We start from the raw sequence: 17,880 nt of genomic DNA on the forward strand, positions 1-17,880 counted from the left end.
AAAGCAAGCAAGAATTTCATTGTCCTATCTGGGACACGACAATAAACTCTCTAGACTTGACTAAAATTATTTCCCTCCACCAAATTTATTTTTCCTCTCTCTTATGATTTTAAGTATAATTTCAGGATCGTAGAAGACTGACAAAGCCTATGACCCCAATAGTCTATATTCAAAGCTTTTAAAGGTAGTGATTGATTTGATTTTCTCCTACCTAAACCCTGAAAACCACATGACTAACAATATTAAGGAAAGGAGGCAGCGAAAGCAGGAAACTAAGGGCCAGTTTGCCTAATGTATCATTGTGATGCCACAAAGATCAATGCTGGGCACTTGTCTGTTGATCATCTTTGGTGATGACTTGGATGAAGATACCAATTATACTGTGGTCAGATGTATTGATAGCATCATTGATCCATGCAAGTGTCCTACTCCTAGCAAGTTGAGGGTAGGACACAAAGTGCCTGCAAAATGATCCAGATGAATAAAGTGAATGGGTAGGAAGTTGACAGATGGACTATAACGTGGAACAATGAGGCTACACACTTTGGAAGGAAAAAAGAGCAAAATGATTTAAACAGTGAGACCATAAAATTATGTTTACTGAGGTGCTCCAAAATGCTACATTTTGCAGTGCTACAAAATGTTGTGGTTAGAGGACTCCACAAAGAATTACAAATAATCAGGCAGCCTAAAGGAGTGGTGGCCTTTATTGCAAGCAATATGGTTTAAAAATAGGGACTTTTGATGCAACTTCACAGGATGTGGGTGTGAGCACACCTTAAGTGCTGGATCAATGATGATAATATTGAATTGCAGGGCAAGCTCAAGGGCTCTTCTGGGATATTCTTATTTTATGTGGCTGTAAAAAATATGGATATATCTTGCAAAATTCCCCCAAATAATAATAGGTGACTTGAAATTCATAAGGAGACAGTGCAGAAAATGATACGGTATTAGACTATGCTGCCTCAGATAGTGTTGGGGTTTATTATTAAAGAGGAGCCATAGGATATTTAGAAAATACAATTAGTATTCAATGCTGCTTTGTGAAAGGAACATTGCTAGACCAATGTATTTGAGGTCACAAGCTGAATGAATAAAGTGGTAGTAGACCGTGCATTTGGCGGCTTTCTAAAAAGGCCTTCAATAAGATGCCATAAAAGGTAGCAGCTCTGTATGTAACAGTGAATGTACATTTATTTGTATATATATAGGTCATTTTCAGATTGGCAAGGTGCAACTGGTGGGATGCAACTAGGGTCAGTGCTGTGGCCTCAACTATTTACACACTATAAAAATAGCTGAGGTGAAGGGACCAAAACTATTTTAGACAAACTTGTTAATGATAAGGAAGGAAGGGAGGGAGGGAGGGAGGGAGGGAGAGGTGGTGGGAGGAGAAAAGTAACCCAAAAAAAAAAAGCAAATTTCCTTGAAATTGAAATGCAACTTCAATTACGACACCACATGTGCGACTAAATCATTCTCTAACCAACCAATAAATATTTTGGTTAAGTCAGAATTTCCAATATAGCACCTTCCAAATAAATGTGAATGTGAAAAAAAGACTTTTGAAATTAAATCAAATTTATCCATACAAGCTGACAATCAAATTTATTTATTAGTACATTTCTGCTAAGTTTAATTTTTTTTATACATTAATCATTTGTGCTAAAGTAAGATCCACAATTTATTTAAACTAATATTGATGTGTACTTAAATAATTAAAAACTAATCATTGAGAATGACTGTGCAGGAAAATAACTTAGAGACCCACAAAATGACTAGCTAATTATTTTAAAAAAAGTCTACATGGATGTGTACTTAAATAATTACCCTCAAAACTAATCATTGCATGAATGACTGAGGTGGCTTTCAACAGAGAAATAAATGTCTTTAATTCATCAAGTTTACAAGGACCTAAAAACTCTACTACTTTTTCTTCTTGCCATTTTATTTAAAAAATGTCATTAGTTAAAAAAAAATTGAATATTATCAGTCACCAGAATTGACAATCTAACAAGAAAAGGACGTTTTATACACATCCAACCAAGAAACCTGCAGCCTCACTAAAAATGTATTAAGTCATGTTTTTTGGGAATTCTCCAAAGTGTATTTGAATGATATTTAAACTTTGGATATTATTAAAAGAGACAATTTAAATAAATCAGCCTATACACTCTAGTGGTACCCAGTTTCCAGAAATAAATGATTAAACTCTGACAATGACCAGTTCAGTTTTCACAGTACATGGAAAAGTCAGCCTACAACTCAAAACAAAAAGTAATAAAGACATATGGATCTAGTAAAAATAGATTACATTTAAAACAAGTCTGTTATCAGGTTTTGACTTCTGATTTGTTAAAGCAGCTTGTAAGTGTACTTTATTTGGAAAATGCCACACACACAAGAAAATGACTACCCATAACTGCTTTGTCTGTTGTTCATTGTAACCCAAATGTTTAATTAGAATGAGGGTAAAAACTTCCATAAAAATCAGCATTTTCAATGTTGTCGTAATTCAGTATTTCTTTTTAAAAACATAGCCAAAATCTTTAAAACAAAAACATTTACATTTCTTTGGACCAAATTTATATTTAGGATATATTTTAATACTAAAAGTTTCTTAGTGTTAGTTTAAAGGTACAACGAGGAAACAGGCCCATTGGAAAACAGAGTCCATATCAACCATTGATCACCCGTTCAGACTAGTTCAATGTTATTTCACTTTCTCATCCGTTCCGTACAGACATTTGGGCAATTTTAGAGAGGCAAACCCGTATGTCTTTGGGAAGTGGGAGGAAACCAGAGCACCTGGTGCAAACCCGGGTCTATGGGATAAGTACTGTCTCCTTCCATAAGTACGGAAATGTTTCTGCATTGTTTTCCCAAATAATCTAAGCATTCATTTGCTTTAGTTTCCATTTGTTGCAGATATTTGATTGATGATAACATAGTTTGTGCACTGTACTCCTTACCTCAAATAATATTCAATACTGATCTCAGCTGAAGTTTGCAATGTACATTTTTAAACTTAAGTACACATTATCTATGTATTTAACCAGGATAAAAATTTAAGATGCTTTGCTATGTCTAAAACATGAGAGATGGAAAAGTAGTTGAATTAGGTAATTAGAAGAGTAAATATTTGATGAAGGCATTCTCCCCGATAGGGGAAACTAAAATTTGCAGAACCTGCTGTTAATATAACATTTTATTTTATGGGACAAGAATTAACACATAACACACACACATTGAAACTAATTAACAAAACTACTTGGCAACTGTTAAGTACTATAAATAGACTTGATACATGAAATATGCTGTAATCCCATTTTAACATTTTATTAACATCCTGCAGTTTTGCACCAAATTATGCAAACTTCAACTCCCTTTTCTCAATTTTAAAAATATTCTTGCGATTCCTGAAATGTGTCATGTTACCCAAAGCAGAGCTGCAATCAAAACATCACAATCCTTCCATTCAGGATTATATCATGACGGGAAAGATTTTCAATTTGCAGTGTAAGTATTTAATTGCACTGTACAATATACAAATAAGTCTGTCAAATTATTTTTTTGAGGAGATGGGGCAATTCAGTGTTTCAATATTTCCAGTGTGCTTCATTTTTTAAAAATTAGATAAATGTCAGCAGTTTTCATTCCATTTACTGAGAATGCTGCTATTGGTTTCCATCATTGTTGCATATACACAGTGTAAATGGACAGGCATGCACACTGGTAATAATAATTCTCTGATAGAAGCAAATCATCAAACCACTGATCTCCCAGCTGTTTACTATTTAAAATCTCCACCATCAAATCTCTAGAAATTGCTAATGGAAGAAATAAGTTCTAAACATCAACACGAAGGAAGCACTATTGTAGCAGATATCATGCCAAATTCTTCTCTCCACATGACTGTAGATAAAACTGGGCAGTCTAGACAACGTGAGCAAGAAGAATCCGTTTCTCTTTTGCAGAGAGGTCAATAACTACAGAATGTAGAATTAAGGTAATTGAATAGAGGGGAAGAACTACAGGATGTAGAATTGAGTTAATTGAACGGAGGGGAATTGAGAAATAAAGTGTACATCCAGAGAAAACAGATGGTAAGACAGAAACTCCATGTTATTTTTTAAAGTACCTAGATGGCCACAAAATGCATATCTCAAAGACCACAGAGCAAGCTCTTTGACATAGGAATAGTTTAAATGGCTATTTTTTTGCCCGTTTGTGTAGGATGGGTCAAATTGGCAGCTTCTTACTATATACATGACTGATTCTACGACTTTCCACCAGATAATTTTAGTCAAATCTAAGGACAGACGTCAGAAAAACAACTAACATGGAAGCATGTTAATAAAACTGGTTTTGAATAGTTGGAATTGTGTTTTTAGGGCTAGAAATGAGATACCCACCTGGATGAGCAGAAATGAATAATACTTGGACAGAAGGGATTTATAGATAGAAACTTCTACATGTCAAAGTTGCCTTGTCAAGGATATTTAGTAGAATAAAGGACACCCAGATTCACAAAACAGTAACTGAGTTGTTTTAAAACACATTATACATCCATGAAACAAACTCAAATCATTTACAATAGTCATCTGAATCCATTCCTGGAAAACACTGTGGGCATAAATTAAAATAGTTAAACACACAGTTTACATTTTATGAATTTTGTGTTTACAGGTGCATTTCAAGCCTCAGATCTGATTTTAAGTAGCCTGTCTCAGCGCGTGTGGAAATGAAATTCATAGTTCAATTGGGTATCATCACCATAAATGTAATTGCATAATATAAACTGACTTTGAAATTCTACATACAATGTACAATAAATACATTCATTTCATGGTATATTAATGGTTCTTTATTACATTGTTAAATACTTGTTCATGTCCCCTTAAAATAAATGTTTATATTTGCTCTTTAAATATCTATGCTCGTATTTATTTTATTTCTCCTTCCTCATATAATGCACCCATTAAAATAACACCATATTGGTGCACAAACTGAAATTCTGTTTTCAATAAATTCTTAATAATTTTTGTTGGGTACACTTCCTGTAATTCAGTTTGACCTGGATCAATTCACAGTGCATTACAAAGACACACACTGCTTAACAAAACCATTATGTCAATGTGATTAATCGAGCGCCAAAATCGAGGCAAATTTTAATGAACAGACCAAGATCCACCCTTTTGTATGCCTAAACTGCAAGTGAGATAGGGTAATGCTTTCCCACACAGATGAAAAATAAATTCACAGAACTTAGTGTCACAGGTAAGATTTCATAGGTGGGTATCTGCCTGCAGAATATGAAATTAACTTTTAGTTCTCAAATAATAAGAAACTTTTTACTTATTTTGTCATTTCAGAATAACATTACTGCCTTTAATGAATCACATGAATTTTGTTGTTAGTGAAATGGGCAACCAAATCATGCTCACAGAATAAATAATCCCAAATAGACCTAATAAAGAAAAATGCAGCTGGTTTAATATCAAGAGAAACGTTCACTGAAATGACTGGTACAATCGTGAAACTTTGTCTCAGTAAATATCAACAAACTAATAGATTGTCAATCATTTCATCTGCTCCGTTCCACATCTGCAAACATAAAATACCCAATTTGAGTTAAAAATCTAGAATCACATCCTTGGCAATGCTTCAAGAAAACAACCAAATACTTGTCAATGTCACATGTTCACTTACAGTACTAGGACTTTATTAGCAAAAAAAAAAAATCATGTTACCACAGAAACAAAAAAACTCAAAACAGCACTAATTATTTCTGTGACTGCATTCCTTTATCCACAATGTCAATGCAATTCATGACCCATTTCAATCTACCCAATGGAACAGCTGGTTTCAAAAGGCCAGCACCCTTGTATAGCATGAGAACAAAAAGATTGGCACAACGTTAAAATATGGTAAGTCAGAACAAAAGGGAAGGAACATTTAAAACCAATACTGCAACCTTGATGTTGATTGAGCCTGAAATCTGTTGCCATTTAAAATTAACTTCATTTTATGAAGACAAAGAATTTTAAAATGTAGAGGGATTTTTTTAAAATAGAGTGATTGAATTTGTGCAACAAGTGTTGTTTACACATGAACATTCTAAAAGAAAAATACACTCAATGCTCTAACATTAAGAGCTTACATTTCTGCTTCTAAAATGTAAAATAATAAAATATTTTTAAAAAATAAGATGTAATTGTTGGGTATCATCTCAAGCACACAGTCATTTAAGTTCTTGGTATTGCAATTTGCACCCCTGTGTTCTTGAGCACTAAATGGCTCAGAATGGGACCAGTTGATACAGCACTTTGCAAGGAGCTGTTGATGTCACAGTTCCATCTGTCTTTCACCCATTCGATTTATCTTCGACTAAAACGATTTTTGAAAAATTTTATTGTTTTTGCCATCATTGGTGCAATTTCTGAAAAAAGAGCAAACGATAACAGTAAATTTAATTTAAATTGAAGCTTTTCTTTATACATGTAACAGCACGATATTTTAATTTGTGCACCATTACTTTGTATTTACAGGACAAACATTCTTTGGGCTATAAAGTCAAGTAGCAACCTGCATCTACATCTCTGCAAAACTAAATTATCATACATGCTGGGAATTGAACAATGAAATTCTTACTTGCTGCAGCTTTACAGGCCTGTTAATACAATAATAGCACAAATAAATATGCGATAATCAATAATGCATTAAATTATCAGTAATACTAGGTAACTAGACCATAATAGTGCAAAGAACAAAACAATTGTCAAATCATAAGTCCCAAAATATTTTTAATGTGCAACAAGATTTCTTTCCTCTGCAACTTGCAATTACTCAAATAATATTCACAATCTAATAAGGATCAAGAACAGCAGAAAACTATATACATTCTAAACTTACTTTTGACTTGGGGTTTCTTGGATTCATAGAGTCCCCCTCCGCTGTTGGGAGTTGTCACACTTGATGCTATAGAGCTATGGCTGGTGCTAGGACCTGGATCATCAAAGGACTGGTTTCCTCTCCCATTACCACTGCTTCCAATTTGAGTCTGCATCTTAATCCTATAAAAAAGTGTTAGGATATAGAAAAGACTAAATGTCAACTTCTTAGTGCATTCCACAGACTGACAATATTTGAAGTTTCACAATACAAGTAAAATCTAAATAGACTGATTTGCTTTCAAAAAGTTTTGAAATTATATAAAGATAGAAACATAATGAATTGTAGGTGGCCATTCAGTCCTTTGAACCTGATCCACCTTTCATTGTCATCATGGCTGGTCTTCAATCTCAGTACCCTATATTTCCATTCTCCTTATGCATTTTAAATATGTATGTCATGTTTTATACTTTGGCAATATAGCAATGTATTTTTTTATCATGCCAATAAAGTTTTTTAATTGAAAATTGAATTCAGAGAGACAGAGACGAGAGAGAGAGAGAGAGAGAGAGACAGCAAGAGAGAAACAGAGAGAGAGAGCAGAGAGAGAGAGAGAGAGAGAGCAGAGAGAGAGAGAGAGAGAGAGAGAGAGAGAGAGACAGAGAGAGAGAGAGACAGAGAGAGAGAGAGAGAGAGAGAGAGAGAGAGAGCAATCAAGCCCAGTGTCCAAGCAGGCAAGCCGGCAAGTGTGGAAATTAAATTTGCACATTTTGAATATTGTTTCCAAAGAAAGAAAGCAAGTTCCAAGAGAATGGGGCGATCAAGACCGAAAGAGAGAGAGAGAGAGAGAGAGACAGAGAGAGAGAGAGAGAGAGAGAGAGAGAGAGAGAGAGAGACAGAGAGAGAGAGAGAGAGAGAGAGAGAGAGAGAGAGAGAGAGAGAGAGAGAGAGAGAGAGACAAAAACGGAGAGAGAGAGAGACACAGAGAGACAGAGAGAGACAGAGAGACAGAGAGACAGAGAGACAGAGAGACAGAGAGCGACAGAGAGCGGAAGATCCTCTCAAGCCCTCACCTGTCACTTAAAGCCTGGCAAAAGGGATGAAAATTAATGCCATGGCTTGCAAATTAAGGGTTTATGTGCATTATATCAAAATAAATAATCAACATCACCTTGGAGGTGCTGGAATACATATTCCAGTCCCATGCTTCTCTTGTCTGCGCCTTACATCTCTCGGTGGCTTCACCTCAGTGTGTAGGAAGGCTAACTTTGCCTGGCGGCCTATTTATAAAGAACAAGCAACTTTGAGCCACTGCATACATCGCAGTTTTGATCAAAATATTCCAGAGTTTATAACTAAGAATAATGTCCCCAACAGGAGCACACATTTACTGGGAATTGGAATGTCATCTATGCTTTATTTATTTATTTAATTTAAAGTTGTAAAATTACATTGGACTGATAGCACATTTATCAAGTATTAGATATGGACTTCCAATAGGTTAGTTTGCAAAATGACTCTATAAGTCATGACAGAATTATATTTTCAGATGAATAAGAATCTCAAAAAGTTTGTAATTCAGACGCAACATTTTTAAGCACGATAATTTTGTATACTCTTCTTTCCACATCACAAAAACCAATAAAAAAATACATTAATAACAGCACAGTCACTAAATTTCAGGGTGGTAATTAAGAATCCCACATCTATGATCTGCGAACCAAGTTCAAATCCTATCATAGCAGTTGGAAATTTAGATGAAATGAAAAAAATGTATATTGATTATGGTGATCATGAAACTAATGGATTGTCTTTGATGTCTATAAAGGAAGCATCTATCTTCTGTTCTCACCCTGGTTCACTCAAGACTGACAGCAGAGTATAAATACGTATAAAACGAGATAGACCATTCAGCAAAACCAGATTAATCACCAGATTTATATACTACAAACAAATAATCAATTGTTCCTGTGAAATCCAACTCGTGGACATCTGGAAATATGCACAAGTTGGCAACATTGTGGTACATGGTATAAGCCAAGAACAAGAGTGTTTATTTTATATATGCATGAGAACAATGGCATTCCTACTTGTTACAGTTATACAGGCGCATTAGATACATCAACAACAAAAATAAATGTATAATAAATTATTAATTATTCAAACTAAACTAGCCTATGTTAGTGCAACAACTCAAGTACATAGAGTAACCATTGTATTGTAATGTCTGTTGTGTATTGGGTGGTTCAAGCACCTAATGGTTGATGGGAACCAGCTACTATTGAACTTGGAGGTAACAATTCTTTGGCTCTTGTACTTTCTTCCCACTGGCAGCAGCGAGAAGACACCATGATCTTTGTGATATTAGCTGCCTTCTTGAGACAATGCTTCCTGTAGATGCCTTTGATGACGGGATGGAGCCAAGGGCAAAAGCCTGGATAAATTCAATCCAGTTAGTTATGGTCACATTGATCGTTTCTAATATCAGAGTGATGGAAGGCATCACTGCAGTGCCTAAAGGTAGCACTTACTCACCACAGCCAATAAGGGGTGGCATAGTGGTAGAACTGCTGCCTCACAGCATCAGAGACCCTGGATCAATCCTGACTATGGGTGCTGTCTGTACAGTGTTTGTACATTACCCCTGAGACCATATAGTTTTCTCCAGGTACACCAGTTTCCTCCCACATTCCAAAGGCGTGCAGATTTGGAGGTTAATTGACCTCTGTAAAGTGTGTAGGATAGAACTTGTATATGGTTGACCAGTGGTCGGCATGGACTCGATGGGCTGAAAGGGCCTGTTTCCATGCTGTATATCTAAACTTTAAACTTGCTCATTCATGCTTAATTTTCTGTTTCGCCAGGACTTCTTGTTCTTGGGTCAAAGATGGACGAAAGAGTGAATTCCAGGAATACAAGGATGGCATCAAGGAGTCTTTATAAAAGTGATTATCAAAAGTAAATCAAAAAGGAAACCTCTTGAATACTAGAGGTTGCAGAGGTTGATCATCTCAGCCATTAAAATGCAGTAATTCATCGAGATATTGCTCATGCCCTATCAGCTATAAGAGGTCTTAAGAAAGGATAATTGTACAATGTTCATTTCCATTTGTAACTATTTAGAAAATAAAGTAGTCCAGACCTAGACAACAGTACCAGGTCTATTGTCTTTGCCAGTCATAAGGACCAAGGCAACATGAATGACAAAAGTTAGATACAAAATGCTGGAGTAACTCAGCGGGTCAAGCAGCATCTTTGGAGAAAAGGAATAGGTGATCTTTCGGGTCAAGACCTTTCTTCAGACTGACAAACCAGCAGAAGCACTGTCACTTATTGAAGCGTTGTCACTTATGGTGTCATCATTGACTAGTAACCTGACTGAAACAGCAAAGGAACTACAAGAGTAAATTAGGGATTACTATTCTGCAGCTAGAGATTCACCTCCCCATTTTCCAAAGCCTTTCCACCCCAGGATCAGGTGAATGATAACCTGGATAATTACTGCAACTAGGATATTCACCATTATTCCAAAAAGTACCCAGCATAATTAAGATATCATCCTCCTTCATCACTGGATCACCATGGTTGCAGGGTGCTCTAACCACAAATTGCACTGCAACAAATTCATGACCGCTCAAACTCAAAATCTCAACTACTCAAAAGGCACAAAAAGAGAAAAAGCAAGCTCTCACGACATCACTATTATTTCTTAAAAATATACTGCCATTTAACATCAGAGGCCAAACTATCTTAATTTTCTACCCAAGAGCAGTACTGTAATAGTTTCATCACATAGATTGCCATAGTTCAAGATGGCGCCTGTCTGTGGCAACATATTGCCAGCAGCGCAGCAGGAAATCATCAAATACAGTAGTTCTCAACTTACCTGTCTAAAAGAAACAGCAGAAACCAGCGATGCAACTGACAAGCTGCTAATACATTTGAACGCATTAGCGCTATTGCGATCTACCGGCATCAACGGAGCTGCCGACTGTAAGGGAATTCCCGATCGTAGGGGAATCCATGACCTGGCGGAGGATCGCAGGAACAGCAAGTACTGTACCTGGAAACATCGGGGGAGGCCTCCATGGTGTCCGCAAATGTGGCCGTTGGGCAGGACTACAAGTCAGACTGAAGCGCAGGGGACTACGACCCCCTCTCCTGACCTTCCTACTAGCCAATGTCCAATCACTGGAAAATAAAGTGGAGGACTTAAGGTCAAGGATGCTTTACCAAAGGGAGCTGAGGGAATGCTCTGTGTTCTGTTTCACAGAGACATGACTCAACCCCAGCTCTCCAGACTCAGCTGTCCAGCCTGAGGGTTTCTCCATCCATCGTATGAACCTGGATCGCAGGCATATGGGAAAGGGAGAGGCGGGGTTGTCTGCCTCATGGTCAAATATTCGTGGTGCTCAGACATGGCAGTTCTGTCTAAAGGCCCTGTCCCACTTACGTGTCCTTGGCACGCAAATTACGCGACCTCGTCGTCGCGTTGAGACGCATGGGCATCGTGTGGCCGCGCGGGGCCAGTCCCACTGAGAAGCACGGAGGGGAATGGAGTTGTGCACGGTATCGCGCGGCAATCCGAAATTTTGTAGTGAAACAAAATCTCCACGCGCCACCGGCCTGCCGCGTAACTGACGGCCAAAGTGGGACAGGCCCAAGACCCTGGCGTGACGCAACGTCTCACCTCCAACAGCAGCAGAAGCAGGCAAACGATCGCCGAGCTCGGCCTGGGGCTCACAACCGTTGCGGTCCGGATCCGCCCCCACTTCTACTCCCAGAGCGGGGCTAAGAAAATTGAAGATAGACACAAAATGCAGGAGTAACTCAGCAGGACCGGCAGCATCTCTGGAGAGAAGGAATGGATGACGTTTCGGGTCAAGACCCTTCTTTCAGACTGAAGAAGGGTCTCGACCCGAAACATCACCCATTGCTTCTCTCCAGAGATGCTGCCGGTCCCGTTGAGTTACTCCTGCATTTTGTGCCCATCTACAAATGGCGGCTGTGCGGGCGCATGAAGTCACACGGGACCGTCGCGCCTCAACGCGCCCACGAGGTCGCGTAATTAGCGTGCCAAGAACAGGTAAGTGGGACAGGGGCTTAACTCCTGCTCTCCGCACCTGGAACATCTGGCGGAGAAGTGCAACCCTTCTACCTCCCAAGGGAATTCACCTCCATCATCCTGACCGCGCTCTACATACCACCCCAGGGAGACGTCTGTCTAGCATTGGAGGAGCTGCTCGCCGTGGTCAACAAGCATCAGACAGCGCACCCTGAAGCGTTTACCACCATAGCCAGGGACTTCAACAAACCTAACCTGAAATAAATCACTCCCAAACTACCACAAACATGTCGCTTGCAGCAACAGAAGATTAAACATCCTTGACCACTGCTACACGACCATCATGAATGCCTATCGTTTTATCCCTCGCCCTCACTTCGGAAAATCCGACCATTCAGCGGTGCTGCTTCTTCCTGCATACAAGCAGCAACTGAAGAGCGCACCCCCAGAGGTGAGACTGCACAGAGCTGGTCTGGGGAGGCAGAGGAACAATTAAAGGACTGCTTGGAGTCTGTAGACTGGTCAATGTTCAAGGAATCGACAACGGACCTGAATGAATATGCGACAGTCGTTACAGACTTCATAAGGAAATCTGTGGAGGACTGTGTACATACAAAAACCTTCCGAGTGTTTCCTAACCAGAAGCCTTGGAGGAACCAGGAGATCCGCATTCTTCGGAAGACCAGATCCCGGGCATTCAGGTATGGTGACGCAGAGGTCTATGAGGAGTCCAGATACGACCTTGACAAGGCCATCAAAAGGGCCAAAAGGGACCCGCTCAAAGATGGAGGATGAGGTGGATGTTCGGCAACTGTGGCAGGGTTTGAATGCCATCACCTCCTACAAGGCAAAACCAGGAGGCAGCTCAAACAACAGAGAAGCGACACTCTGATGAGCTCAATGCGTTCTACGCACCCTTTGATAGGAAGAACACTGATGTGCCTTCCCGAGCCCCCATACACCCGGATGGTATTACACTCACAGGCACAGAGGCCGATGCCAGAAGATCCTTCAGGGGGGGTGAACCCTTGGAAAGCTCCTGGACTTGATGGAGTTCTCAAAACCTATGCAGACCAACTGGCTGGGGTTTTTGCAGACATTTTCAACCTCTCACTACTGAGGTCTGAGGTTCCCTCCTACTTTAAGAGGGCATCAATAATACCGGTGCCCAAGAAGTGTGAGGTGATGTGCCTCAATGACTATCGATCAGTGGCACTAATGTCTGTGGTGATGAAGTGCTTTCAGAGGTTGGTTACGGGGCATATCAACTCCTAGCTCAACAAGAACCTCGACCCGCTACAGTTTGCCTACCGTCACAACAGGTCAACGAAGGATGCAATCTCACTGGCTCTCCACTCCGCTCTGGACCACTTGGACAATAAAAACACTTACGTCAGGCTGTTGTTTATAGAGTGCAACTTGGTGTTCAATACCATCATCCCCTCCAAGCTGTTTACCACTGCCTGAGCCGGCTGCCTGCCCCTTTTCCGGGGTTACATCCGTGCCCGGATGATATGAGAGAGGGACTACGCGCTGTCCACGGGCACCCTGGGGGATTTCTGGGACTGCTGGACGCGGAAGGTTGGATGCATCCTTGACAAGGATTGTAACATAGTAGTTTATTGAGTATATTTGTTTATCTTGTATTATGGTGGTGGGTTCTGTTTTGTTTTATTGTAAATATTATTTTAAATAATTGAATCATTTTTTTTTGATAATCATTTTTTTTGTTTTAAAGCTGGTTACCACTGCCCGAGCCGGCTTCCTGCCCCTTTTCCGGGGTTACGTCCGCGTCCGGGTGGTGTTAGAGAGAGATTACGCGCTGTCCACGAGCGCCCTGGGGGATTTCCGGGACCGCTGAGCACCGCGGGAGTTTGAATGCATCCTTGACAAGGAGTGCAAGATAGTTGTATAATAGTTTATCGTTTGCCGTATATTATGGTGATGGGTTCTATTTTGTTTTTTACTGTACTGTATATATTATTTTAATATCTGAATAAATATTTTTGATTACAAAAAAAAAAAGCTGGTTACCACGGAACTGGGTCTCTGCGCATCCCTCTGCAATTGGATCCTCGACTTCCTCATCCACAGACCACAGTCCGTTCGAATTGGCAGAATTATTTCTTCTTCATTAACAATCAGTACAGGAGCACCTCAAGGCTGTGTGCTCAGCCCCCTGCTCTACTCATTCTATACTCATGACTAGAGCCAGGATTTTGCCATAAATGCCATGTGCCTTTTTATGCCTTTTTTGATGATTTCACCAGGATAATGCCTTTTTCATGATCGAGTGCCTAAATCAGCCTTTTTTTGCCATTTTGCTATAAGGTCGTGCTATCTTCTCTAGTTGGACCGTGATTACAATGACGTTTTCTATGTTACCACGTTAATATTAATGTTATTATTAACATGTTAACATAGTATATCTTACAAGAAAACTTCCACCACTGGGCAAAACTGGGGGCGCCATCATCGGTCATTCATTTGTTTGTGCCGCTGCCCGCTGGTTCAGTTTTCCCCAAGACCTATTTAAGAAAGAACTGCAGATGCTGGTAAGATCGAAGGTAGACAAAAAATGCTGGTGAAAGAGCGGGTGAGGCAGCATCTATGGAGAGAAGGAATAGGCGACGTTTAGGGTCGAGACTCTTCTTCAGATTGATGTGGGGGGGGGGGGAGAAAAAAGAAAGGAAGAGGCGGAGACAGTAGGACTAGAAGGAGAGCTGGAAAGGGGAGGGGAGGAGGGAGAAGACAAGGACTATCTAAAATTAGAGAAGTCAATGTTGATACCGCTGGGGTGCAGACTACCCAAGCGAAATACCCAAGCTTGTCTCCTCACTACATTTACTGCTGGCTCCAGTCGCAAATCTGAGTTTTAGAGTGATCTGTGCAAGGCATTCATTGATGCTGGAATTCCACTGTGGAAATTTTAAAACAAATCTCTCAGAGGTTTTTTAGAGAAATACACAGAGGAACATATACCAAGCGAGTCATCATTATGGAAAAATTATGTTGACAGCAACTTCAACATTGTTGTGCAGAAAATTAGAGATGAAGTTGCATGCAGCAAAATATGCGTCTCATAAGAGGAGACAACCGATGCTGTGGGGAGATATGTTGCCAATGTGGTCATCGGTACACTGGAGGCAGGTCAACCATCAAAGGAGTATTTGTTGACATCGGAAGTATTGGAGAAGTCAAACAGCTCAACTATTGCTCAGTTGTTTACATCTTCACTTGCTGTACTTTGGCCAGAAGGTATAAAACACGAGAATGTATTCTGTTTGTGACTTAAAAGTTTTATTCCCCAAAATGCTGCATTTGTCATGCTTAGCTCAAGGACTTCATAGAATTGCCAAGCACCTATGTAGCTAGTTTCCAATGTCAAGAAAATCTTCCTCAAAGTACCGTCACGTGCGCAGTTGTTCAAGGAAATGGCACCCGCTACCTCCTCAGCCCGTTTTGACTAGGTGGGGTACATGGCTCTCTACTGTACTCTACTATGCTGCAAGTTTTGAAAAGATAAAATAAATCATCAATTGTTTTGAAGAAGAAGAATCTGCTGCAGTCAGGATCGTCAGTTAAATCATGCCGAAAAAGTCCCTCCATCGCGATCTTGTGTTTATTGCTTACAATTTTGTAAGTGTCCCACAAGCTACCACTTCCCTTGAGAAACGTGGCAAAACATACCGATTCAGTATGTCAAAGAAGTTCTCTTGAACTTCTACAGGTGCACAGTACAGAGCATATTGATTGGTTGCGTCATGACCTGATTCGGCAACTTGAACGTCCAGGAGCGGAAAAGACTGCAAAACGTTGTGAACGCTGCCCACTCCATCACCGGTTCTGACTTCTCCACAATCAAAGGAATTTATCGGAGTCGCTGCCTGAAAAAGGCAGCCAGCATCATCAGAGACCCACACCATCCTGGCCTCACACTCATTTCACCACTGCCATTGGGAAGAAGGTACAGGAGCCTGAAAACTGTAACGTCCAGGTTCAACTTCTTCTCGACAGCCTTCAGGCTATTAAACACCACAACCTCAAATAAGCTCTGAACTTCAAATATTATTATTATACTTGTTTGAATTTCAATGTAGTGTGTGTATGTGTGTGTGTATATATATATATATATATATATATACACGCACACACATATATACATATTTGTGTGTGTGTTGTGTGTGTGTGTGTGTGTGTGTGTGTGTGTGTGTGTGTGTGTGTGTGTGTGTGTGTGTGTGTGTGTGTGTGTGTGTGTGTGTGTGTGTGTGTGTGTGTGTGTGTACTTGTGAGATATGAATATATACACACTGAACTTTTTTTTCTCTCTTGTTTATCATATTGTTTACAGTGTACTATGTTTACATATTCTGTTGTGCTGCAGCAAGTAAGAATTTCATTGTTCGAACTGGGAAATATGACAATAAAACACTCTTGACTCTCTTGGCTCAGTATTGCATTTGTTAGGATTACCAGGGATGGAAAATAAATGCTGGCCTTCCTAGCAATGCCAATGTTCCATAAATAAGTATAACTTTCCTTGCCCATGCCAAGCCCTAAGCTAATAGTTGCTGAGATGCAGGTTAGCACTAAAATTATAAAAAGTATTAATTTCTTACCTTCAGAATAAAGTAACAGAATTTTTAGTTTTAAATCACATGAAATAATAGAATCATAATTGAACAGGAGGCCATTCAGTCCACTTCATTACTAACTCTCTGAAAATGTTACATAATTGTTACATATCGGGACTGTTCGAAAGTTACTATTGAACTGAATTTCCATCATTCTTTTTCAAGCAGTGCATTCCAGATCAAAATAATACAGTAAATTATAAAGGTCAAATCTTGCATAATTCAATGAGATGCATTAAATACAGTTTAACTGAAGCTCTACATTAAAATTTAAAAACAGCTTACACAAGAAATCGTTGTTCATTATAGTGCAACAAAAAAAAAAGATACACTGATCTGACTGGCCAATTACAATGCATGTATGAAGAAAAGCTTTTTACCCTTAGGTTTGCTGGCATGAGCCGAACTAATACTTTGAGTTATAGCTCGCAGCTTCTGCTCTCGTTCATCATGAAGACGTAGGTACATTTCACGCCACGACTCATACTCTTCTCTTTCCTGATTTTTAAAGTCTCTCTTACCGTGTCGCAACCATAGATGATCGGTTTCTTCAACAAACATCTATGTGGTAGCAAAATAAAAATGGACATTGAATAATTCCGTTTAGTATGCATCAAAGAGCATAAGGAACAAGTCCTTTGGGAAAAGTGCAGAACAGGAGCACCCAAATGGTTGGCAGGCTAAATTTGACCAATTACAATGGCAGGACACAGGCTTACAAATACTGCAACAAAGTCCAAGGACCCAGTTGTCACTGCACATGCTTCTATATTTTAACATTATACGTGTCCAGAAGTTGCAGCCACAGTCCTCTGCTTTACCTTGAATGTGTATTGTCAAGGATACAAGTTTCAGTACCTCTGGTCAAGAAAATACTGTTAGAAGAAAACTAAAATTTAATTATACGATTTGAGGTTAATCAATTCAAGCATATTACATCCATTCTTGGATTTGGAACACTCAGCCAAACTTTTTTTGGGGTATTTATTCATCTAAAAACCTGCGTAGTGCCATGGGTTTACCTGATACATTTATAACAAGTGTTTCCCCAAATCGTATTATTGTTGTAGCTGCTTGCGACATAGACTTGCTGATATTCACATATTACTTACTGTAATTAAGAAAACTAGACATGTGCAAACAGGTTGCCCATCCATTATCGCCCATTTTGCTGCACTAGTCATAATTTCACAATCCTTGTTTGTCTGCTATATTAGTGCTGAATTCCTTACTGCAGTTCATTTTGCTCCCATCTCCTACTTCATACACCTCACAACAAAAAGG

The 17,880-nt window shown here is 39.3% G+C and overlaps 1 protein-coding gene across 2 annotated transcripts in view; it reads right to left on the reverse strand.

The window, feature by feature from the left end:
• Window positions 1-3,193: 3,193 nt before the first annotated feature.
• Window positions 3,194-17,880, reverse strand: part of eloa (elongin A) — a 66,743-nt gene continuing 52,056 nt past the window's right edge. For both annotated transcript variants that reach the window (XM_055656238.1, XM_055656237.1), the window contains 4 exons: window positions 16,977-17,157; window positions 8,069-8,177; window positions 6,919-7,079; window positions 3,194-6,445 (listed from right to left, as the gene is read on the reverse strand). In XM_055656238.1, coding sequence (XP_055512213.1) covers window positions 6,384-6,445; window positions 6,919-7,079; window positions 8,069-8,177; window positions 16,977-17,157 — 513 coding nt within the window. In that variant the 3' untranslated portion in view covers window positions 3,194-6,383. The remainder of the gene's footprint in view (window positions 6,446-6,918; window positions 7,080-8,068; window positions 8,178-16,976; window positions 17,158-17,880) is intronic.

The sequence above is a fragment of the Leucoraja erinacea genome, chromosome 26 (genome assembly GCF_028641065.1).
Source record: "Leucoraja erinacea ecotype New England chromosome 26, Leri_hhj_1, whole genome shotgun sequence".
NCBI classification, from domain to species: Eukaryota; Metazoa; Chordata; class Chondrichthyes; order Rajiformes; family Rajidae; genus Leucoraja; species Leucoraja erinaceus.